Source organism: Caloenas nicobarica, chromosome 6, assembly GCF_036013445.1.
Source record: "Caloenas nicobarica isolate bCalNic1 chromosome 6, bCalNic1.hap1, whole genome shotgun sequence".
Taxonomy (NCBI): domain Eukaryota; kingdom Metazoa; phylum Chordata; class Aves; order Columbiformes; family Columbidae; genus Caloenas; species Caloenas nicobarica.
The window spans coordinates 31,554,438-31,581,086 of record NC_088250.1 but is presented as its reverse complement, the minus strand read 5'-3'; the positions used below and the strand labels follow the sequence as shown (position 1 = coordinate 31,581,086).

At 40.0% G+C, this 26,649-nt stretch overlaps 1 protein-coding gene across 1 annotated transcript in view; it reads right to left on the bottom strand.

Annotated features, from left to right (window-relative positions):
* Nucleotides 1-26,649, bottom strand: part of KALRN (kalirin RhoGEF kinase) — a 513,637-nt gene that overhangs the window by 189,465 nt on the left and 297,523 nt on the right. The window contains exons 11-13 of the mRNA XM_065638225.1: nucleotides 21,788-21,979; nucleotides 7,316-7,485; nucleotides 1,481-1,655 (exon numbers count right to left, since the gene is read on the bottom strand). Coding sequence (XP_065494297.1) covers nucleotides 1,481-1,655; nucleotides 7,316-7,485; nucleotides 21,788-21,979 — 537 coding nt within the window. The remainder of the gene's footprint in view (nucleotides 1-1,480; nucleotides 1,656-7,315; nucleotides 7,486-21,787; nucleotides 21,980-26,649) is intronic.

The following is a 26,649-nucleotide window of genomic DNA, read 5'->3' as shown; positions in this document are numbered from 1 at the left end:
TTTTCTTTTTTTTTTTTCCTTCCCCTTCACTTTTGAAAACACAGATGCCATTTATAGCTATGTCAAGTATATGCGTTCACAGTCCATTTATATCTTTAGAGTAAAAGTCTCAATTATTCAACATTTGCCACACCATTGTATCAAAATATCTTCTATTTAAATATAGGAGATACTACTGTTACTGCCGGCTCCTGAATTTTGAATGCAGGATTCTTAAGATGAAGTATGTTATCTGACAGGAAATACATACATTTATACTTATACACACGTACAAACAATACTGTCTCTCAATAACAGAGAGACTGTCTATAACTGGTAAGTAAAATGAAAGTATTCTAATTTACATACTTAACAAGCACTGTAGAACAGACTTCAGTACAATACCTAAATAAGCAGTCACAACAGGAAAACTTAGATGCTCCACAGTGATTTCTATTCTGGCAACAAATTATAGACCAAGATGCATAAAACCCTCTGTTTTCAGTCTTTTATTCCACTACTATTCATCATGCCATGCGTTAAAACAAACACAAAGTACAGCACAGCATTCTAAGGCTCCCATTAATTACCAATACTCACCTTGAGATTATCTACAGATTGACAAACAACACCTTCAGGTATTACTCATCATAAACCACTTAAAGTTGCTCCATGAACTGACAGTGGGAAACAGGAGGAGGAACACATCCCAGAAGGGACACAAGCACTGACACATGGCTTTTATGGACTTTGTGCACAAGTTAATGTACATGTTGTTCTTTATGCACCATGTTGTATCAGAATTACAACAGGTAATTAGTGAGATTGGCTGGAGTCTCTTTAAGGTTCCTCTGTCCAAGAATACCTCAATTATTAATGCTCTGATGAGTTTTCTATCCAGTGCTTTTGATTTCAAAACAGAAGTACAAAACAGAACTGAAAGATCATTTTTGCATGAGGCCATAAAAATATACTTTACTTTTATCTTTTTTTTTTTTTTTTTAATTTCCTTTTCAAATAAAGCTACTGTAATGGTTAAAAAAAAGCCCATCTTCTAAATATCCTTTCCTTTAATGCATAAAGTGTTTTTTCCCTCAGTGGTTTAAAGCCAAGCACGTACCAGTTTGTATACATCTATGTCTGTATGTAAAGAGACAAACCTCACTTATGAGTGATACAGAACTTCCAAATCCCTGAGTGACTTCTGTCAGTAAAGACTTATAACAGGAGCATCTTATAAAGCTTCTTTGCAAAGCAGGCAGATTCTCAGCATAGTCAGTTAAGCAGACACAAATCTATTTTAGTGTATTCTAGCAGTATACCCTAAAGCACATTTTTAGGTTTAACATACCTAATTTAAAATCTGGTTGTAACACTTTTTCTTCCTCACTGGACAGCTGAGCAGAATCAAACAGCTCCAGGCTTATCCTAACAGAGTGTGTTTATATCCACTCCCTCTCCCAGAGCTCTACCTTTCTCAGGTCACGCAGCCAGCTCTTACCTCTATGGTGTACTGTTCAAAAATCCGGAGCTGAAGGAAAATGTCTAGCTTAATCTTCCTCTCGTGGAAGAGCTCTTCCATCTGTACTTGGGCCTCGTCGAGCTGTTGAAGGACAGATTCAATGTGGCTGATGGAGCTATTGTGTGGAGTCTTATTGTTGGAAACCGCAGAGTCCCTGTAGCAAGGCAGAGAGCGTGGTTAAAGCTGAGCTTTAAGGCAGGGAAAAGAGCAAGAACTACACATTTGTGATTCTGCGTGCTGCTGAGAAGCAAACCCAAGCACAAAGGGCTGAGGGAAGGTGTATGCAACACTCGTTTCTTCTACTCGCTGAAATCCTGCCACTCCTGAGCTTGGCACAAAGTTTGAACAAGGGGGATCATTCTTTCTTGTGTCGTGACACTGTGACCTTACACATTTGGGAGGGGAATGGGAGGAGAATGGCTCTTCAATCCCAATGGCTTTCTTGAGGAGACTGGCTGGCAATCCCCTTTAATGCTACAGGGTGACCTGCTCCAGCCTACCCTCACACCAAAGTCAGGGATGCTGTTTAGCCACCTGGACCTTTACAAATTAATTTTGTGCAGTTGACTTATTACTTACAGGCTAATTGGATCAGAATTACCAGCATTTTAGACCAAGGGGTAGGGATGCCTTGTAATGTAGTTATGTAATACAGCAATAGATGCAGAATATTGTGCAAAAATCCCCACTGAAGGAAAACACCTTTCAAATACTGCAGAACGGACTCTGACTTGTCTTTTCACTAGGGTAAGTGAAATGAGACATGCCTGTGACAGGTCAGATACTGCTCCATCTACAGCTTGCATACACAGGCAGCAGAAAGGAGGCGTTTCATGGATAAAGAGGTTTTGCAGACATAAAGAGCTGAAATTTATCCTCAAATGTGCCACAAAAGATCCCCCAACTTTAACAAGAACCAGAAAGGAAACTCTGAAACCATAATTTAATCTTAGCTTTGATACTTCAGCTAAGTCAAGATTTAGATGCAATGGTTTTCTCTGTCCATACTTAAACCAAGCCAGCTGAAAACCTTATCAAATACACTGTTGGAAGGTCCTGCGACCTGGAAGGATAATAGGATGAAGAGGGTAAGCCAGCAGATCTTACCATCAATATTTCCTATCAGTCTGCAGTTCTGCCTTGGAGACAGCACATACTGGACTACTGGCACAACAATAAACTCCCAGGTGTGCAGAGAACCATCTGACAATATTGGAAGACAAGTGAAATGTCAGGTAATGCTGCCAGGTCACCGCATTGTCCCACAGGGACCAAATGCAGCTGGGAGACATTCTTCTGGCCATCTAACTGTGGCTGCAGAGTAGAGATGTCCGAGAAACCTCTCTGGTGGTGGAAGAGTGCTCGTATGTTCCCAATTTTTAGCTTTGTATTTTCCTTTTCTGGGTTGAATTTTCCCTCCATAAACATCTACCAAAGCATTTGTAGCTTTCTACAGAGTGCTTGTGCTTTGCTCTTTGTAAATTATCGTCACGTAGGGTCAGATCAAAACAATGCACAGTCAACTTAAATGTTAATTGAACACTGTCAGTGAGTATAATTGAGATTAAAAAGAAAAAAGTATAACCTTTTACAGATATTTTAAATTGAAACTAAGCACTGAGAAAATAATTTCAGGTGAATATAAAACACACCTTCAAGGTTCTAAAGCAACAAAACACACATATTATTCTATTTTCATTATGTGTCTTGAAGGAACAGAATAAACATTTGCCTGAACATCCAAAGACTAAGAATAAAATTCAAAAATACTGAATACTATTAACTGCATAGTGGTTTGCTCTTTGGATGTGTTTCACCTCTTCTTCCTCAAATACTTTATGTTTGACAGACTGAGATTCGGATGCTCCAGCATTATTGTGAAGCAAGTACTACCACCTTCCCTTGCTTATAAGGGAATATTACACCAATCTTACTCTCTCCAGGTGATATGGTTCCTGCCCCACTCAGTCTTGTGTTTTCACCTTTTTGGTGACCACAAGGTCTCTGCCTCCACATTAGAGCTGTGCAGAGGAAGAATGAAGATAACAAGCTAAGATTTTGACACTATGGCTATACTACAGGCCTTATTCAATCAAATTCTGTTTCCTTCAGTCAGCACCTGTCTTCCATGAAAGGACATGAAATATGTCTTCATTCAAATGCAGGATTATTACTACTCACATATTATCTAAATGACTCAATGAATTATTCAAGACTGGTGTTGAATAATCTCTCACGGGATCTAAAGACATACTTGGTTTTAGCAATTATTTTTCATTAAACATTTCACTCTTCGAATCAAGCTGCACTTGCATTTCAGTGGCTGATGCAATGCAAAAATGTAAGTGTAATAATCTGGTATTTTTTCCACAGTCTCCTCATACGAGGCCTTGGCAATCCCTGTATAGTCTGATTTAAGAAAGGTCTCCTTTGAGAAAAAGAAATTTCTGAGATTAGATTCTTCTGCCACAAGATTTCGATTTCTTACTCTGTCTGGTGACGAACAACTCTGGGAAAGAATACATGGAAGATCCTTACTAGTTTCTGAAAGGTCATGCAAGAGAGCTATAAAATGCAAGGAAATTATGGGAAAAAAATACAAATAAACTTTGGGGAATGTAAAATTTGGCTTGGTGCATTGCTGTTGAGTTTGTTCAAAAGAACATCATGCTCCTGAAAGCACTTCCAGTACTTGGTGAAACACACCTGTTATCAACAGCTCGTATGCTGAACTACTGGAAAGAAGGAAGGGTATATAACTCTTCACTGTCTTTTTTTTTTTTTTCCCCCTAACATTCCTGCTCTTTTACATCTCCCTGGAAAAAGTCATTGTTTTGCCTTTTACAGATGTGCAGAACTATTGTCCCCAGCAACATTCCTAAAAATAAAGTTCAAAAGATTTGCTTTGGTGTTGACTCCTGAGAATGATGACCACCTCAGTAAAACACTGATAAGGAAGCATGAAAAAAGTGTTTCCAATGCTAACCGTGACATGTGCAGTGCTGCTAGCCAGGCCTGTTTTATTCCTGACCGGTATGGTCGACTGAAGCAGAGCCACAGAGGCCCTGAAGACCTTCTGTGCAGAGCAGTCCCAGGCATTGTATTTAACTAGTTTAGGCAACTGAGCTTTTCCTAAGCTGTCTGGAGGAGTCACAGAGTGCTACTGCACACATGGTCTTCTCTAAACCAATTTGTGTTCTCTCAGAGTCGACGACAGGAAATGTAAAGTTTTTCAAAGCCCCATTAGATTTGGTTTAACCTGTGGTATGGCATATGTGGTAAGAGCAGTGTATTTCATTCTCTTCATCGTTGTAGCGTTTCCAATCTTCAGCTATTCTTCACATCAGGTACAAGGTGATCCACACTGCAATGCTGTATTAAGGAAAGACAGCAATTCTAATTTCTCCTCCTTTCCTTTATCTGTGTGTTCTTTACTTTTGCCAGCAGCCACAAAAGCTGTTAGAGTGGGCACAAACAGAGATGGTTTCATGTTTTTTCTTGCACAGTTCTGTGTCACTTTTTGAAATAATCCAGGGTCGCATTACAGGCTTTGCAGTTAGAATGCTCAAAACCAACAGAGATTGTCTTGACAGTTCAGATCTACAAATCTTTGCATGCGCTAAGGGCTTCTGTCCTTCAGACAACTGTTCTATGTTTGGTCTGAACTTTATCAGAAGCAGGGGATCACTGGGCACAAATATGTGCACCCTGTTCCACCTTTCTCACTGCTCAGAATACAAGCCAGATCCCCAAAACAACATTTCTTTGTTAAATACAGCTGCTATGGAACCTCTCTTGGAATTTCACAAATGTTTAGGCATGACACCAGTTCCAAAAAAAGTCTGGAACCTGTGGCCACTCTTACTTTTCAAAGACTGAAACTAAGGATTGACAAAGTTTACATTAAAAAAAGCTGAAGTCTCACACGCCATCTCCCAGTTCACCTCTTCCCCTGCATGACCTTGCAGCTGCTACCCCAGCCTTTCTCCAATAACTGCTATTTATACTGATGTTCCAACAACTTCTCAGTTCCAAGTATTGCCCTGGCCACTCTCCAACTCCACATGCTGCTTTCCTACTGACTCGTGTGTAGGCAAAAAGCCTTTACACCAGTCCCACAGCCAGCACCAGGACTCCTTCAATAGATACACTTTCTGCAACTCCACAAACCACCCCACACTCCACCCGATGCACTTATATAGGGTTCCTTGCAGGCTCTTCTCCATGGGCATTCATGCTGAAATGATGTTGTACCAATAGGTGGGATGAACAACAAAAAATCTTTCTCACTGCCATTTTGTGATCTCATAGAAATGCCCTAAACTTTGCAAAAAATTTCTTTGCTTAAAGGGAAATTACCATGCAGACCTTTGCCTGACCTGTTACAGCTGGCCATACATACGTTCTTATCTAAAACCCCCTCCTTTTGGCAGCTAACTTACTGAACAGGTTTCCTTCCTACTTATCAGCAAAGATGAATGGATGGAGCCTACCTGTGTCTACTCCTGATCCTTCCTTTCTAACTCTGATCTCAGCAAGCAATACCACAGCTCGAGTCCCTGGCTCTGCCTCTGTGATGCAGACAAGCCACATACAACAAGACTGGGGAATTACACAGGCTCTCCTTTCAAATCTCTTCTTTTGTTTGTTTGTTTGTTTGCTGACCCAGAGGAGAAGATTGCACCCAGGGTGGTAGGAAGAGATACAGAGGGAAGCTCATCACGTGGCTGTAGTAAAAGATTCAGGGACTCCAGGAGGGCTCTGAAGGGCAGAGCTCCACCAGGGTCCTTCATCATCTACTCTGCTCTAGAGAACCTCAGGCTTTTCCTATCATGGCTCATGGTTTTCTGCACTTCTCATGTGAGAACTGAAGGCATCAGATTAGGAAAGCTCAGAGTGAGGAGAATGACATACCTCTCCAGGACAGTCTCCATTGAAAAACATAAGACCTGGCAGATTTGCATATTCTGTATGTATACAGAACATACACACTATGTACATGTAGATAAGGACAAACTGTAACAATACAAAGATCTAAAGAATAAGCGGTGTGTTGGACTTGGTTTTCAGCTCAGTAACAACACTAAAGGGCAGGAAATCTCCACTGCTGTAAACAAAGGTAAAGCCATAGAAAACCATTGTAAATAAGTACAAATAAGAGGGATCTCACAAGTTTTGTGTAAGCTTACTCTGCAAACATTCATTCTACTACACTCAAAGACTAAGAAAGCAAGAAAACCCCAGCTACTTGGGCCCAATCTTTTCATATATTTTAAATCAGGTAAAACGAGCTGTTTCAATTCATAATGCAAGTAGAACTGGCAGTATAAGAGCCTCTTTGACAGTATGAATAAACCCCACATAGACAAAGATAAATAGAAGGCTGCTGCATGCAAAATGAAGGAGTGAAGATTGTTAGACACATGTATATTTTATTAAGAGGAATACACTTCTACATCAGGAGTACCCATATAAATAATAAGGCCTCAGCTCATAACCATTTAACAATCTTCTATAAATATCAACTAAAAATATTCACGTGAAACACATTTGTTTCAATTCACTTCGCTGTGGCTATAAATACTCCCTCTGTCAAACAGGAACCCATGCTGATCCACAAACTACTCTAATCAGTCCACACAAATCACTCCTTGCAATTTCAGTAAAATACTCAAACAATTTGAAGAGTCATAAATAAGGAAATAATTAAGAAACTCTCTGAATTAATCCTAACTTACAGTTCCCTGTTTATGCACACACAAACCACAGGACACATCAGATTTCTCAGCACCTGTCCTCCAGGTGGATGCTTACCTGAGCTGTTGGATTAGATCTTCCCCTTCTTTAATAACATTGAGGGTAGCATCCAAGGTGGCTGTTTGTTGCTGCTGAAACTGTTTGATAAGCTCCTGAACCGCATCCACAGAGTCAGCACAGACATCCTCTAAGAGCTCCTTCTGCAGATCTTCCATCCATGTCCACAGCTGGGAAGGAGGGGAGGGAAATATAAATCACAGAGAGATTGAGATTTAACCCTTTTGCTCTCTAATTCCAGATCAGTAAGCATTAACTAGGGTTGCATGTTTCACATGAAAACTGACCTAAAGTTTGTAAAAACAAAATGATAGGTTGGTTATTGATTTTGGTTGATGCAATTCCACTTCAAAGCAACAAGTAATATAAATATAATATCAATAATAATAACAATTAATTTGCATATCATTTTACTATATGACAACAACTAATTATATTATTCTGATTAACTCATTACAGAAGCAATGAATTACAATGCCCTACAGCTGTGATAACCTAACCCTTTCAGGAGCTGTGTGCTATCAGCTGATATTAATTTCACATGCAACTGAAGCCTGTTGCAGAACAGAACTAAGATCTTTGGTACATATGTATGGTACTGGCTGAAGTCCAGCTGTGCCTGCTCAGTTATGCCTTCCCAGGCAGAAGGTTCTGTAGAGGGTTTATGGGGCTTTTTTGTTTGTTTTGTTTATTTTGTGGGTTTCTGCCACTTACCCCACTCCTCAAAATGCACCTCAGATTCTGCTTTTTAACTTTGGGAAAATCCAAACACAGGAGACAGCCATATCACTAATCAATCCCACGCAGATCCATTAAATAGTCTTGACTACCAATTTCAAAACAACAACAAATCATTTGAGTAAGTGCTTAGATGAGAATTTCCAGCCAGCTGTTCATCAGAGATCTGGACAGTGGCAGGCAAACCCCAGCAGCCTTCCCTTGGCTGTAAAGGCTTAAAGCGAACGGAGGTTTCCCCTTTAAGCTTGCTCTGAAAAGCGAGTGTAAAATTGCACCAACCGAGCTGGCAGTCTGCCATCAAATCCTAATGACTCCACCAGAGAGACTATTTTCTGTGCCATGCCTGCCCCATTAACCCACATTCTGCTGGTATATTCTGCAAGGTAGCAGAGAAGTACAGGAGTGGGAAGCAAGACGTTGGCCCAGCTCATGGGGACATGTCAAAGGACGTGGTGCTGGTGGCAGCGCGGCTGCACGGCTGCCTGCCCAGCCTGGGAGCTGCAAAGCAGTTTGTCTCCAAGGGAGAGAGAAGTACACGTGAAGCAGGCAACAGACGTCGTGTGGGGGTGGCAAAAGAGCTGGTAAAATGTTCCTGTTCAAAACAAGACGCACTGGATCCCCATCCTACCGGATTTCTTCTGGGACTGCGAATTCCACGTGTCCACGCAAAACGAGAGGAGGAGAGGGACTGTCTCGAGCGTCAGCTGGCAAAGCTTCTCACAATTAGGGTCCAAACCCAAGGCCAGTCATCAAATGTTACACCATATGCACACTACTGACTTCAAGGATATCACCCTGATCTAAACCAAAATAATTAAAATCAGAACCTGTCCCAGCACTGCTCATGACATCAGAAAAGGGACACCGCAGCTCCCTGTGCTCTGCCCCCACCTCTGCTACTGGCTCCTGGCTGGAGAGACTTACAAAGCCGAGTTTTAAAACATATCCTTAATTTGAAGGCTTTTCAGTTAGATTTTCAGGGTAGGCTTTAAATATTTTGGGTAAACACCTCTGTTTATTCATAAACAGTATCATAATGGCCTACCCACCTACTGGCCTAAAATGGAATGTTTTTGCTCAGATTATTTACATATTCTCACATTCTCAGAAGTACATGATACTAAAAGGCAACTATTAATAAAAGAAACAAATACAACTAAGTAGTCAGGCTTGTGAAACAAATGAAAACATGCTTAAAGAATCAAATAGAGAGCTTTCTCATTTGTGGCCTTAGCTCCAGGTGCTGAATTTTGGGAAGCCCTCATAAAGGAAAATGCATTCATGCCTTTATATATTAATTACATTCAGAATCTTCCTGGTTTTGATCTGATCCCTGCACCCGCTCAAAGAGCAAGGACAGCTGGACTATAACAGGTGAGGACCAGGTTGTCTGGGTATTACTTTCCCAGCTTATCAGATCTTAAAGTAATAGAGCACTTCATAAATACAGAAAAATGGCCATGTGTATAAATCATCCTTCTGTTGCAAGTTGAGAAAACCAGTAGCTTTTACATTTCTTGCTGTTCTTCATCATATTTCATTTTTCCACTTAACAAAAAAAGCACAGGAAGTTTTCTTCAAAAATGAAAATGAAATAGCGAACTTGCTTCATTATTAGGAACCTGGTCTTTTCTTGAAATGTATCATGTTAGAAAGGGTAGAGGAAAAAGTTTCTGATCCCCCACTGCAACTTCAGAGGAAAATCCTGTTTTCAGAAGTGCCTCTGGAACCCAATTTTCAGCAGCAGTCAGAAGGATTTGGACATTTAAGATCCTAAGTCACTTTTTGAGTATGCTTCTAAATCAAAGCAGTTTTAAAATACTTAAACATAAATTGTACTGTACTCACCTGGAACCTAAACAATCATTAATTTCAGAGAGCACTCAAATATATTAACTCATATTAGATTCAGATGTTTCCATTAATGACCTCTGATTGTAATGATTTGCATAATAAAATCTATCAGAATCTAGGTCATCCTTGACTCAAAGGCCTTTAATCCTTTAGATTCCACCAATCCCTGGGAAATCCTAATACAAAGAATCAGTCAATATTATTAAGATTAGGAAGATATTTCAGGAACTATTTGCAATAGGAACCTGTTTCAAAAACCTCCTAGATTATGTGCTACACCTGACAGCACCTGAAATAAATTACTATGAAGCCCCACTTGTGAATGCCACAGCAAGAAAAAGATGAACTCCATGTCACTGCAACACCAAAGTCAGAAGAGCTGTTAATCATGAAATAGAAATCCCATCCTGTTTGTCACAGCTCAGGAAAAATGAGTCCCTATTAGGGCTTGATGTGTAATTCCAATGCACCTATTCAACTCTTTTTAAACAATCCTGACTATTAAACCCCCAAAATCACCAGACACCTTACGCATTTCCTAATTCATGCTTTAAACAGCTAACTACCTTAGACTGAGCGAACTGTTTCAATTTTTCATTGAAATTTGACATATTACACAGGACAACTTTTATCTCACATTTGCAGAAACTTACTTTCATCTTTTGTTCTTAGCATGAGCAAAATTTGTGAGCACCTGTCCCATTCACATATATACTCCAAACTGCTGCTGCTGTATATCACTCGATCCTGTACATGGGGCGTATGTAGAAACATGCAGACAGTTCAGATACTAACACAATATTTCCACATCCAGCTGTGGTGACTTTTACTAAACTTGCCAGTAATGCACGCGTCCAGAAAAGGAGGTAATCTCTGTCTTGTATTACTCAACATGTACTAAACCAAAGATACAGAATCCTGGAAAACAATGAAGAAATAACACAAAAATAAATTTTGTGCTTCCTTCAAATTGATCTATGATTTGGTATGATTAGTTGGACATGGAAATACTAATGCATTAAGTGGTAAAATCTGAATTAAGGCCATCAGAGAGATCCAGCCACAAATCTGACTCATGCAAACCACATTTAAAAATGTAGCTGTCAGCTACACAGAAGTCTAAGGCAAATACCTAGCCTTAAAATGTCCATGATGAAGGTCCACAGAGGCTCCAGAATTGAGGCTTTATTTATCAAGGTAACCATGGCTTTAAACAAGAAAAACAATTCTGTACTGATTATTAGACCAGTGGAAAAGAAGAATCACCTCCCCTCCTTCATTTCTTTTGGAGGAGCATCTGGCACCTCTCATGCATTGTAACAACTTCTGCGTCCTTCTTGGATGTAAAACACAGGCAGTTTCCCTCCATCCAAGACACAATACAGCTCTTTATTCCCAGTTATTTCCTCTGATGCAATACCCTTAATTTTACTCAAGTACTTAATGAGACCACTTGCTCGAGGTTTGAAGGACATCTGTGCCTGTCACCTAGAAATGAATGCTGCTGACTTAGAGCAAGGGACCACTTTAAACAAAATCTAAAACCTAAAGAGACTCCTAAGAAAATCTTGCCTGTGTGTTTGGAATAACTACCAAACACCCAGTGCTAGTTAGTGTTAGTGCTGCTATTTGCAAGTGCTAGAAATGAGTTTTAACCCCCTCAAAACCAGTTTAAAAACACTGAGTAGTGAGACCAGTGAAAAGCAAAGAACCAGTCAGTTCAATCCATGAGATCCACATTTTTTGCCAGTCATTCAAAACAAGGATATTAATGGAAACAAGCAACTTTCCAGGGTTCTACCCCTTTACTATGTCAGAGAAGTGCCATGTGTTGCAGAGCAGGTCCCAAAGGATGCTCATGCCAACTCACTAAAGTGAACATCCATCACAGCCATGAAGGCTAGAGCAGAATGCAGAAGAATAGAAGAATTCAGTGAAATATGGGGACCTTCTTTTCCCACCTGATTTACACTGCGTCCACTCCATGAGTGGTAACAGAAATGTGCAGAGAACCAAGGTTGAGGAAAACAAACAAACAAACCAACCAAGCCCAAAACAAAAAAAAACCAACACCAAACACAGAGTTGCTCCAGAGAGAGATGTCCATCAATGCTATTTTCCTCTGCTACTATGCCAGGTTTATACAAACCTATTCTGAGCAGTAACATCTAGCTTTTTCATAATATGCATTAGCAAGTCACATAGACTCCAAGTTCATGTTCATTTATGGCAGGACTTCACCCTGTTCTGAAGCACCTGTTCAGGTGCTGCTGTGCATCACTGCACAGCCTTTAGGAAATTATCTTTTCTACCTTGATTTCCCCACACCAACATGGTGAAGATCATAAAACTTTTCTGCACAATTAACCTTTATCAGTTGATGTTTATTCACACTTAGAATGCATCCAGTGCCATTTCATTTGAAAGAACTGATGGTTATTATAAACTGGAAGCATATTTCAACCACATTTTCCTAAGTCACTTTCAAGGTCTCATGAAGATGTCAACAGAAACATAGAAAACAAGGTAGGTAATGATGAGCTGTAATGTGACTGCATGCCACCAGCAAAGTGTCACACAATGACAGTAACCCTAATAAAATGTGACAAGATGGGATAGGACCAGACACTACATATGAAATGCCACAATATGCAACTTCCACAGTAAGATACAGCTGATGAGACACCCTGGTGCAAGAAGTAGCTTTGTCAGATACCACCAAACTGGTGGGAAGAAATGACAAGTGGAAAGAAAAGGAACATTCTGTGAAGAAAGCCATCTGATCTCTTCCTAACCCCTTTCTTGCTTTTTCCCTTTTCCTTGCCAATTCCTTGACATTCATCCTTGGTTGGGCTGCATCTGGTGCTTCTGTATGCTGACACTTTTTAATTAGTAACCTTGCCTATGGCAAAAGGATTTGCAATGCCTAAACATCTGATGCTTTTTCCAAGTCCTGCATGGACCAGATTGATATAGCACAAAATAATCTCCTCAAGGGAAACGTGATTTGGGTAGTTACGCTTACATCAGGGAGTGCGTGGATCCCCAGCCCAAGGTCATGTAAATGTAATTCAGGGATTATTTGCTCTGGGAGAGAAAGTTGGCTTTTAACTGAAGAATCAGGTGTGCACGTTCTGTGCTTCTCCTGCTACTGTCATGAATTGCAAAAACATGTTCCTCTTCTGGTATAATTTTAATGTAAGTTATTTGTAATTATAAATCTGGATGTAATTAACTGCAGTAATTGCACTAAGCAAATCAAATTCTGCACTTGATCATACTGATAACAGGCTTGGAGAAGTTCTTCCTATGTGAAAAGATTTACTCAGATTTACGCTGGCGTAATACAGTACAATTTGGTGCAGAAGGAACTTTCCATAGCCGTATAATATATACTTCAAATTCAGCAATTTATTTAAATATATGTAGGAACCATTTCATTTTCCTCTAAGTTGTTCACTGGTTCTAAATGTTTCATTACTTCTCAAATTGGAGTTGCATTACCTCTTCCCTCTGTGCTTTTTCCAGTGACTGGCCATATCACTTGCAGTCTAACCCTGATCTGCTGCTTTAAGCCTTTTGTGCAACTTTGTGCATTATGCCATAGGAATCTCAGAAATACATCACTTGTGGCAACTCTGAATCATTCTGAAAATTGTGAAGGATTAAACAAACTATGGGACCTTTCTTTAACTGGACAGTCTTATTGGATTCATCAGCCTGAACCACTACACTGACACTAACCATTTTAAACTAATTGTGCAAGACTCCGTTGCATACGTAGACTTAAGTTGCAACAGAATGTGTCTTTTGAGTGAAGAGTGAATTACAAGAATGTCCCTGTATGGCTCTGATGAAGATTTACTCAATATGCAAATTATCACAGGCACTGGCTGCCCACTCTGTTGCCTTTATACACAACAGTAAAAGCTGCAAGCCTGCACACTGGAATAGGGAGCAGCTCATCTTCATCAGCTTCAGGAAATCAGGAAAATGGTCTGTAATATGACTAATAAAAGGGTACTTCATGAGAGTTGGCACATCCTATTTAAAGGTGCTCGCAAAACATCCTTCTAGCTGCAGCATGAATGACTGTTATCTGAAGTGCAAGGCATATAGGCTGGAGACCCGTCTCCATAAGACACAAAACATGTGCAAGGGTCCTCAAAAGCCAGTGATGGTATTTAAGTGAAGCCAAGCAGTCAGTCAAAAGGCTGCTGAATGGCCTTAAAAATGTGGATAGAGAAGTGCGAACTTAAATGCAGTCTACAGGAATCCTTTGGCGAGCACATGGCAGAATGACGGAAAGTACTTCTCTTCCACGCACCTGCCCTTGCTCTGCTTCAGGTTCAGCTTCCCAAGATATGGTCTATATGGCTGCATTTACAGCATTTAATTCTTACTACCTTGATTCTGTCTCATGATTTTTTGCCATCACAGATGGCAGAATTTTATTCACTAGCCGTCTGGCTGTACTTCAAACTCCCCTGCTCAAGAGCGGGGTGTGCTGCCAGAACATCACAGCTCTCTCCATCCCCAGATTCTTAATCCTTCGTAAAAAAATCCTTGCTTCTAGACAACAAATGGACAGGAAAGAGGGACACCCTGCACCACCCCAGCTGTCCTGGTTCCTTAGTCCCAGATCTTCTGTAGCTTTACAGAGAAGATTTAACTCTGCAAAGAGACTACCAATGTGAATGACTAGTAAATGTTTGCATTTTGATCCAAGCCACAGCCTACACTCTGGAGTTGAAGAGGCATTTGCTCTTATTTTGCTGCTTCATAGTAACTGATTGCTGATAACCCAGAGGGAACTTTTACGTAGCTTGCACAAAAGTAGCACCTGTTAGACCAGCAGAGCCCTCTCTATAGCCCAAATTATCATAATAACAGTAAGCTGGCAACGTATCTGTCTTCTCCAAGGAATCCGCCACTCAGGCAAAGTACTGCACACATGTTACCTGTATGTGCAGCTCTGGCCGTTCATTTCTACCACGTCCTCGACTCTCTGCCTGCATATCTACCTCTGATGGGAATATCAGAATGTTTATGAACTGAGCACTTTAAAAAAAAACCCAAACAAACAAACAACCCTCCAAAAGAGCAAGAAAAAAAATCAAACCAGCAGTTACTTAATCCCTTATAAAAGCATTTTTTTTCAACCCCTGTCTTATGATTTCTCTGCTTATAATATGCCCCCATCAAGCTACACTGATTCAGCTCACAGCAAAAACAACATTCATACTCGTAAGTGGCATAAATTTAAGGTGTGATGTTTCACAGCCCTGCAGTGAGAGAAGGGGCAGATATTTTCAAAGTCCGATTCTGTATGCTGCTTGGCATGTGTTTCAGCTGTTCATTTTATCCCATTCAAGGAACAAAATATCTAGCTTTTGAGCAAGGCAGGTGGTGCTTAATTCGAACCCTGAAAAGTGCCGAGATATGAAATGACCAGTCAGCGAATACTTTATGTGCAGAGAGCCAGTTTGGGTCATTTTAGTGTTTTAAGTTTTCATTGTTTTTTAAATCTGGCCATAATATGAGAAAAGGAACAAAACCACCATCCTGGAAAGTAGTGTACAAGTGTGTGTAAGACCAATACTTTGTGGTAGACATTCAGAGACCAAGACCTTTTCAGGACTTCTAGAAGTTGCCAGCAAGTGGAATTGCTAAACTGATTATCACCTTCCTCACAAATCTCTATTATCTAATGGGCAGTTGGTCTGAAACCTCAACATTAACAGTTAAAAGTCAAACAACAAATTATTAAGTTCCGTAACCTTAACTTTGAATCCTAGGTCAATTTACAACGAATGACAAGATTTTACAATATATCCCAGAACCACTGTCATGCTTGTGTCATGATTAATTTTGAATCATTCTGTCAACTCTTCTGAAAAGAGTCAACAGCAGCAGAACTTGGCCCCATGAGCTTTCTGTTCCCTGCTTCCCAGCAACTCTGCCACAATGCGAGGGCCAAGCCCTGTCAAAATTATTGACCTACACTGAAATGATCTCCTAATCATGATATTCAACCGAAGCAGAGAGAATTTAATTTCACAGGCCTTGGTTATCAAGTAAAATTAAGTTAGCAGTGCCTGCAATAAAACAGTGTTATTGTTCCTAACTGACAGGGTAAACCCAGTCCCATTACTCACTTGAGTAACCCAATGATATCTATGGGGTGACCAAGGTGACCTGCTGAACACATATAATCTAGGTCTATATAGGAAGCTGCCTGACTCTTAATGGTCCAGGACTTTGCTCTCAGTTTCTCATGGCCTTATCAGACAAAGCTGTTCAGAGTGAAACTTTCCATACCAGGTATATGCCTAAGGCTGAACTTGATGAATTTCGAGGTAAAAAGTCCAGAATGAGAGGAAGGGGAAAAAGGACTGACTTTGCCTGTGTTAGAAAAGGAGTCTTTTTTCTTCGCACATGAGATGCACCAGACCCTCAAACACTTTTAAGCAAGAGTTTGAAATTTTGCAGGGTTTAACCTTGATGTCAAGAATATGCATTATGTCATCCCTGTGAAAATTTGCCCAAATTTGGTCACTCAGAAGACGTCTGCCAAGTTCCAATTTGCACATGTTCAGTAAAAACCTGTTAAGAGTTTGGCAGTTCATTTTTCTCAATATGAAACGTTTCCTGAGCATACTCATCCCCCCATTCTGTGAGCTGGGTAGTCTTGTCAGGCTCCACAGGGAGCTCCGAGCACCTTGTCCTATTGCTCTTCTGACCTACCAAGGGCCAAAAAAGTACAGGGCACATGGCCTGAGACCGTACTACTGTCCCCTCCTGCTTTTTGCTGCTGTCTTGCAAGACCCAAGGCAACACTAAGGTGGAAACATGAAACAGAGTGAGGTATGAGAAACCTAGAGGTGATAAAAGATGCTTTTTTGTGCCCTGAAGAACTATGAAACAATTACAGAACTGCTTTGTAGTTCAGGTAAGACCCATATACTGTAAATGGATCTAAATTCAGTGAAGTTCCTTCTTGTTCTTAAATCAGTAACTTCATTATCAGACAATACAACAAGTAACACAACAAATCTTTACTTCAGTTATACAGAGAATACACTGAGGTACATACACTTGCTCTCAAACACCTGCGTTAATTCTGGAAGCTTAAAATCCCATCGACGAAGCCAAGAATTTATTTGCGTGTAGATCTCACACACAGCTATCTATGTGTAGCCTCATCTCAATGCTTACTTGACAAAAGTAATTCCAAGGCCTTTCTATAATGTTATTTAAACCCCCAGCACTGAAGCTGTATCAGAGACTGCTGGTAGCCATATTTCCTGCCACTCTAAGCCAGGCAAAACAAAACTATGATTCCTACAGATGCAAGAGAATTTTAAAAGTTTTTAATCATACAGAAATGGTGACAGTGTTCTTTTGTGTCTAAATTGTAAAGCAAACTTCCAAACCATAAGTATAAAACTGTGAGACCAATGTAAAATATTGAGATTCACACAATGAATTACAACATATTTTTATTATTTGCCTTGAGGTTTTTGAGTCTTCAGGGTGTGATTTTATCACAACTGCAACCTCCATCCAGAAGGCTTAAAAACTATTCTCTTTTAAACAAAATTAAATAACGTCCAAGAATCCTGTATCATCATTTAATCCTAGCAGCTGAGAGTTCACAGAAAAACAGGAACTCTCATGAGATTTGTGATAAAACTGCAAGATCTGACAATCTTGCCAATAATTGATTCATATCTGGAATCAGAACCTGAATTCAATCACACTTAATCCTGAGAGAAATTATTTGGGTATAAGCCTGTTAAATGTATTTATCCCACTGATAATAATTTATAACTTTACCCTGCCATACAGATAATTGGATTTGATTTCCAAAGTACCAGGTTTCTGCTCACACCATCAGGAATGTCTTGGCCTAAAAGGGTATAATAATATTGACTAAAAACTAAGAGAGCATAATGAATACTGTAGGACAGTGGGACACACAACGTCTCCTTCATAGCCATAGCAATAGGACAGCTACATTACTCATGAGTTATGCGGCTAACAATCACTTAGGGGACTGCTCTAAATTTATGCCTCTAAAATGTTTTTACCATACCATAAAGTCATCATTTCAGCCTATTGCATGTATTCTTAAGCAAGGCCACTTTAAAAAATAACTCAAAATTATTGTTATGCTTAATTGTCAGTTTTTTCCATATTCCTTCAACTATGTAAGTCAGTGTTTAGCAGAAGGAATTCTCTTATAATGCTTTCACATGAAATGAGAAGTGATTCAAGTCTACTGTATTATTAAAAAAAAAATTCTTCACTTTCATTGGTCATGGGATATCTGGATTTAAATGACTCCCTACTTCAACAGTATATATTTTCCTGAAGAAGTTCTAGCAAGATGGATTACAAAAGGACACATTTATTTGACAAGTTCACATTCTAAAACCAGGAGTTGTTAAAATTTTCTTGGGTGCTGGGGATCTGAGTAGTCACATGTGGAGATGAAGAGGTCGGCAGAATATAGATGAAGCAGTGAGAAGTTCACAACCAATGCACTTACCCATGTCTGGGAATTATCACATCAGTAATGTAATTTATCTGTGCTAGTAACACAGTCAGAAGCAACATGTTCATTGCAGGAAGATATTTAGAACATTCCCATAAAAACATGTCAATAAGACCAACTATTTCTACTTAATTCTGCCTTTCACCAGTTCTGTCTCAGTAGATTAATATATCAAGAAATAATGAGAATTTGGGAAACTTAGATGAAAAATATGTCTAGGCCATAGTTTCCTGCATTATTGCCAAGAAAACATGAAGGGAACTGTTTATTCATTTCCAAGGACATAAGAGAAACCATTGTCAATATTTTAAGAAATTACTTTAAGAACTGCAGAAGGTGAAATGAATAATGACGGTTATTATTAAGTAACAATGCCTTCTAGAATAACGCAAAATATGTCAGGTGTTAAACACGTTAACATGCTAGCCAAGCTATTTTCTCCTTGCCCCAAGACACTCCCAGGTGATGGGGTTTAGATGGTCACAGGACAGTCCAGCACCAGATATAGCACGGCAGGTAGGAAGGGCAAGATTAATCAGGGAGGCACGTGTCTGCACTATGACTGGAACACCTCCCGGTAAAACAGCGGCAATGGATATCAGATCTCCCTGTATTTTACCGCTGCAGCAAAAGGATTTTTTTGCCTTGACTTCTGCTAGAATTCACATCTGAATCCAAACCCTTTAACTCAGTTAAAACTGCTATTGACTTGAAGGGAGGTTTGCTTACTAAAACTTAACTTTAAAATTGGAATCTAATGTTATCCTTGTTGTTTGGAACTGAAATCCCTGAAAATACAGTGAATTTAAGCAGTTTCATAAAAATGAGCATGAAGTGTGCAGATCTGACCTGGACAAGTGGGCAAGTGGTTCGAGCAAGAGCCTGCATTTGGCCCAGCCCAGCTGAGCACATTTCCCAGTCAGAGTCCAGGGAGGAACCAACTGAGATCAGTCGGTATGAAACAGATAAAGGATATAATACTGTCATAGGCATGGTGACAAAGCAAGGACATTTGTATTTTTTTCATTTTTCTGGAACCCAGCTATCAGTTTTATATTCATATTGAAGAATGATGATTACATTGGTTAGCTTGCCATTTTACAATATACATGAAGGGCCAAGCAAGGCCAAGCAATGAGTCATTTCTACTTGAGTCAATGTATTTACAGCATAAAAAGGCAAATATACATTCAAACATGTGCAAAAGCTGTCTTGTTGTAATGCTTTGCCCTTTGCACCAGGTTCCCCGGGCAGTCTTTGGTTACTTCACTGTGTCTGTGGGGATCCCCACAGCTGGCAGACAAATACTAAAACCATAGTGACTTCCTCACTTGTTATTTTTGGCAAAAAAATAAGGTACTGGGCTGTGGGATTCCCACCAGTGCAGAAACGTGTCACTGAAAGAAGCAGGTAGTGACACACAATGATATTCAGTGAACCTGCAGAAAATCAGTGTTTGGCCTCGGCAGGAGTGAATTAACCTAGGGGTAAGGAAGTGAAAACTTCTGTTCTACTGCAGAGCTGCTGTGCATCCTTCGATATTGCGGAGATTGCAAAAACTTTAGCAGCCTCTTTGCACCCAACCCAACGGCTGTCATTCATTCGGATGAATGGGGATTCCTGAATCCACCCAGACTTTGCTGATATCCCAGTTCTATGCTACAGCTCCCTCTGTTCCTCTGGAGAGAAAAAAGGCACCCGCAGTCTGTCCACTCCAGGTCTCCCTCAGACTGACAGCAAGTGCTTACTGAACTTTCCAAAAAGGCATCACAGCACCAATCTGTCTCGTGGGTAGATGTCAACAGGGCAGAGATTTAAAGTTTACTCTCAATATCTAGTAAACAGCACTGATGCTGTTACCGAAGACTGTTTTGTTGGGTTTTTGTTTGTTTGTTTGTTTTTTTACAGTTAAAAAAAAAAAGTGCATTTTTATACATCTGCATTTCTGTACACCAAACCAGGACTAATTAAAACAAGGTCAGCAGAGCAAGCAAATTCCCTTCATGTTGAAGAAGGGTAGCAGTGAGTAAAGTACACTGCAATCCAAAACCCTTCATACAGGAAAGCTCCAGTTCCCAAACCCGAATTAGGCTACGCAGTACCAGTAATCATCAGAAGAAATTTAGATGATAGAAAACATATTACACTGATAACTTCCTGGAGTCTTGCCTATCTTCATGTTACTAGTCACCACCTGCATAGGTGAAGCGAGGTTAATCACAGTAGGAAACTGTTATGGAATAATTTTGACTGAGGAAATAACCAATTAAGTTTCCCTTGTGGCAAACTAGCATAGCTGCAAGCCTCTGAGCTACTCTGGAAACAATAGTACTATTCACAAGCTTAAAGTAACTACATTTTAGCAGAAGTAGGATATAAAAAGAAAACCTTCATGTGTCAACAGCTATAATGGACACGCTGTAACTCCAGCTATCTTCCAGATATATATGAATGTGTGCATACACCTCCTATTCAAAGAGGCTTCCCAACGCGCTGAAGTCTGTCATACACAACTTGTTTGTAACACAAAAATCAACAAACACAGACAAAGTTTTCAGCTTCTAAGAGCACCTTTCTGATCATGTTTTTGCAAACAGATGCTGCAGAGTATGAAAACAACCATTCTGACTAATTCCATCTCTCTTAGCAGAAACCCTGTCTTTAAAAGTCACTCATCACTGAATAGCCTTTGGTTTGCAGAAAAATGTGAAGTATGCTTTAATTACATCCCCAGTGGCCTCACATTTGATGTCTTGTTCACTGTATCTCTGTCGAGACAGCCTTATCTCTGGATATTTTTCAATTACACTAAACAGCATTTATTCAGGTCCTCACTGATTCACTGCATCTATATGTGGCTATTTGCTCTTTAACCGTAGTTTTGAAAAGTGAAGTATGCCTCATTAAACAATGTAAGATTTCCAGTTACGCTTAATAATAATGGCTACATTAATTAAAATTACATTCAAATGGAATCCCTCTGAGCATACGTACCACACTGCTAGCATGTTTATACCTAATGTGTTAATATCAGCTCGTGTTGTTACAAAGCAAGAATTCTCTTGTAAGAATACATTCTAGTTGTGAATTAAGCACTGCTTGATATGTTAGATATGCTGTCCCTCCAATTTAATTTACTATATCATTCACACATATCATTCACGTTTTGCTTCCACTTTACAATGGTTACTCAAATGCATCAAATGAACTGGATATCAGCCTTGTGCAGTGAAGATGCCTTTTCTCTATCAGCTGAGTTTTCAGAGTCAGCCTCTTGCAGCACTGCAATACACAGATAAAATCCCTCATGCACATCTTACCTCTTTGGTGTGGGTATGGAAGGAGACTGACATGTCCAAGAGAAGTTTCCTCTGTTCCACCCTCCGGACAAAATCCTGAATCCGTACTTCCAGATGCCGGGCTGCTTTATAGATCTCCTCAGGGTCACATTCCCCAGTCTGAGCCAACTGCTCTGCAGCCTCCAAAAGCTTGTCTGCATTGGTGTACGTATTCTACCAGCAAACAAAGCAAGAAATGAAGTATGAGTAATACAACTGTGGCAAGTAAACCCCTGAAACAGGCTGTTTATACTTTCAAAGGCATGAAAGCAAGTGATTACCAGAGTTTTAAAACAATGGTAATAATTCCTGCTGGCACTGCCATCTGTGGAAGGAGAAAGTATAAAGTCACATAGACTAATCCCTGAGTACATGTGAAATAATTTATTTTCTAAAGCACACCACCCCAGCCCAACTCTGTCAGGCACAGCAACAGGACTGTGCACTTGTTTATTTTCAAGTTCCCTGGAATTTCTCAAAGATAACGTAATGAAACAAGTGGGACTAACCATCTCGGATGCCTACAATGCCTCACGTGACTCTCGGCTACAAGCTTGTTGCAAAGGCCTCCCAACAGCTATCACATTACAGCATGTAATGTTAGCCAGAGATGTCTCAGCCTCAAGAAACATTTGTCTTTCCTTGGCTTTTGTGAGAACTTGAGGAGCCTGTGCCTTCAAGTTCCTTCTATGTGTTTTCCTCTGGTCTACTGTTCTGCATCTTGTTTCTAAACTGAGTAAGTCTATTTGATTAGGTCACAGCTGCCAATATGTAATGCTCAGATTGCTTTGGAGGGGTTTCATTTCCAGTTGATCCAAGGTGTGTATCTGCCCTCCATTGCATAAGAATTTGAACGCTTCACCATCCTGAATAGATTTACCCCATAGTCGTTGCCTTTTTCATATGAGATGTATTACCCCTGTTTCACAGAGAAGGAACTGAAGAACGCAGAAACTAAGCGATGTGCCCAAGACATGCCAGACTGTGGAGGAACAGAGGTGAATTCCATCAAACTTATCTCAGCTTTCAAGCTACCTGCCCATCCTTTCTCTCATTCACATTTCTGGAAAACACCACTGAACTAATACGCAGAAAGTCTCATAAATACCAGCAGAAACAGAAAGGGAGTGCAGTCATCTTCTCCATAGCCATGGAGCTATGGTTTACTCAGATATGTTTAGCTAACTAATCATAGCCAGTCCTTGCTATCATAGAAAAGCTTTCTTCACTTGAGTCCAATAGCTTGGTGGTATTTAACACTCAACGAAAATAAGGAGAGACAAAGACATCTGCTCAAGGGTGTTTTCAGTACCAGGTGAGATCTTCAGAAATTCTTGGTGTTGCCCTTATACTGCTCCCACTGGGAATTTTAACCTCCCCATCAATAGCAGCAGTTGTAGCACTTTCCTTTTCAAAATCCTACTGAGAATCCTCTTCAGTTTAAAAATGCATTAACTTTTTACATATACACAAAACACCTTTGAACACTGTGGACACATGTATTTCTGAGCATTAAAGGAACACTGTCAAACACAAAAGCCATGAATGAATTCATGTTGTTATTTCTTAGGTAATATCTTCCTGCAGTCAACAGTTGTTGCTGGATAAAATATTCAATACAAAGATGGAATATTGGCCTCCAAGTGTTTAATGGGGGAAAATATTTCCAGTTATAAAAAGCAGAAAGAAAACAGCTCTTTCACGGTTCATTTTCCCAGTTTCTGAGGGCTGACTATAAATATACAGTATTTGCGTTTCTCCTTTTGGACTGTGAAAAACATGTTCTAGACAGTGTTGTTACCAACAGTAAATTTTTATTCCCTCACTTTCAGGCCACGGCTATAATGGTTAGGCTGTTAACAGTGGCAAAATATTATGGTTTAATAATCGTTTTTTTGAAATCTCTTTAGCTGAGAATTTGTAAAAACTGTTCCATTTAATACAATCTGAATTAAGGTCCAGTTTCACTTAATAGCCTCCTTTCTGAATGATCCTGTTCCAACGGTATTTGGAGCAAATGCCAAAGCTAGTACTATTTTTCAAAGTCTAGTCCATTCTAGGGTTTTTCACACATTACCACTACAACAGCTCAAACACCAGTACAGCTCCCTGGGGAGAAGGGTGTCCCCTGCTTTTACTTATAATATTTAGTATACTTTGAAATGCATTCACACTCTTTTTATGGCACAGATTTGAGACACAAACACCTTTGCTGAAATACAGTATGAATACAGCTTTGCTGCATTTGTCCCTAACACACTTGTGTTCATCTCTACTGAAAATTATCACAAGTTTACTGATTCCAACATGTGATGTACTTAATTACAACTAGATGAGGTAAGTTCACCAATACGATGATCATATATAAATACACTGCATGGTGAAAAGGGACAGACCAAGTCCTACACTTTGGGGGAAAAAAAAAAGAGCGCAGGTTTCCCTCAACAGAGGCCCTGGTCACGCTGCACAGGCAGTAAAAGATCCAGTGGTCCTGCAGAAGTCCCTTTGCATTGCACAAGGTTCTCCAAAGGCAAAGAGGATTTTCTGCAAGGAAGCTGGCTGGATGTGGAAGGAGGCAAACGCAGTGTCTAGCCTGGGCTGTGCCAGGCACTGTCAATATACAGTGATGTTTCCCTGAAGCATTCATAGCTCGCTTTGGACACATTTGTTTAAATGTATCATGCACAAGAAGCCTGAACACAGCACATTTTAAGCATGGCAAAATTTTTGTTCACCTCTTTTCCTATCTTTGCCCACTGAGTTCCCAGCTAAGTGTCTGGGTTTTAAAAACAGGTGCAGTTTAAGATGGGAAAAACACTAATGGATTTATCCCAGTCAATCCAGAAGAAAGGCGTGGTGCTGAGAGATTTCCAGCTCACTGTTGCAGATTTAAGAGGTTTAGATACATTTTAGATAAGCAGCCACATTTAGGAGTTAACCACACTCTCCTTGAACTTCAGAGTTTGACGTATTCATGAAAGGATTGACACCTGTTGTCAGATGAGCTGTAAACACAGTGCCATCCAAATAATCTAGATGTTAGTGATTTGTTGAAGGCTTGCTCTACTTTTGTTCTGTTCATTTGTTTCAAGTGCACATAAATCATATCAGAAGTTGTTACGCATATCAAATATTTTCATGTACATCTATTTCTCTACAAGTGCTGAACTGGGTCACTTTAGCTTGGAGAAGAGGAGATTGAGGGGTGACCTCATTAATGTCTATAAATATGTAAAGGGTGGGTGTCACGAGGATGGAGCCAGGCTCTTCTTGGTGACAGTCAATGATAGGACAAGGGGCAATGGGTACAAACTGGAACGCAGGAGGTTCCACTTAAATATGAGAAGAAACATCTTCCCGGTGAGGGTGCCAGAGCCTGGCCCAGGCTGCCCAGGGAGGTTGTGGAGTCTCCTTCTCTGCAGACATTCCAGCCCGCCTGGACACCTTCCTGTGTAACCCCATCTGGGTGTTCCTGCTCTGGCAGCAGGATTGGGCTGGATGAGCTTTTGAGGTCCCTTCCAATCCCTGACATTCTGTGATTCTGTAAAGCTTTGCTGAACTCAAGAGCTCCGTCCTGGTTGGGACTATAATGCTGCACTGCTTGCCTGCTTCGTACATTTTCATCCTGAGCCTGCTCTCTAGGTGAGGTCTCCAGAGTTCAGACCCTTATTTCGTTCATTTGAAGCACTTTGTGCTTTTTTGGTGTGACATAACCCTGGACCAGGTAGGGGAGGAATCCAATAGAGAATTAAGTCTCATGATGAAGAAAAGTGTACAATGCCTCCTTGCCCTGCTACTTCCAGCCACAAGAGGTTACCTCAGACTCCTAGCCCTTCTGAAATCTGCAGTTATCTACTAGGAGCACAGAATCTAGGTACATCTCCAAACTGGCATCAGGATTAAAAACTTTGGAAGAGGGTAATAGCTAATGCAATCACAGAAGGAAATTTTTGCTACTAGAAGGACAATCATGGTTGTCTCCTTTTCTGCAAACTGCAGAGCCATGGAAGGTTGTTTGTGGCATCCTGAGGAAGGTGACACCAAAAAGGGCTAATACGTCCAGATGGAAGATCTGTCTTCTACATCTGTGGAAATTAAACAACAATAGCACGAGTTCCACAGAAAAATAATCTATGAGTTGTAAAATGATATGCTCTCCCAAACTACAGGGGTGTGTGGTGTTTTTTCCTAACGATGCGTTAACCCTTGAGAGAACTGTTATGTGTAAACCCTTGAAATTCTCACTGATCTGCTAACTGGCGTTACATACTTCTGCACCATTTCAAGAAAAAAAACCAAACAAAACGAACCCCAAAAAACATCCAAAAAAACAACCAAACAAAACCAACCAACCAAAACAAAACACCAAAAAACCCCAAACTTCCATTTCAAATCTCTTAATAATACTTCTACACTAATCTTTTCATAATCACCTATTTAAATAATGAAATCTGCAATCACAAGAAAATGAAACTGCATCCTTCAGGTTTTAGAATGGAAATGGCTGTAATATATGCTTTTGGAATTCATTTTATAATAGAAAGAACCAGGAGACTTTAACAGCTCTTCTGTTTCTTGCAAATAACAATAAAGAAACACAATTATGGAAAAGAAATAGACTAACAATAACTGCACGACAATCCCTACCACAATTCGGAACCGCAGGTGATTGTTGTCTTAGCCCATGGCAATATTTACTAACAGGATTTACATAACTGTGGTTCATTAATTGTTAACAATTTGATATTTTGTAGCAAGTTAAACCAAAACAGTTTATGAAGCTGCTGATGTGAAATTTGCCTGTTACATTTAGCATGTTTCCCTTTACATTTCAGACCAACAAG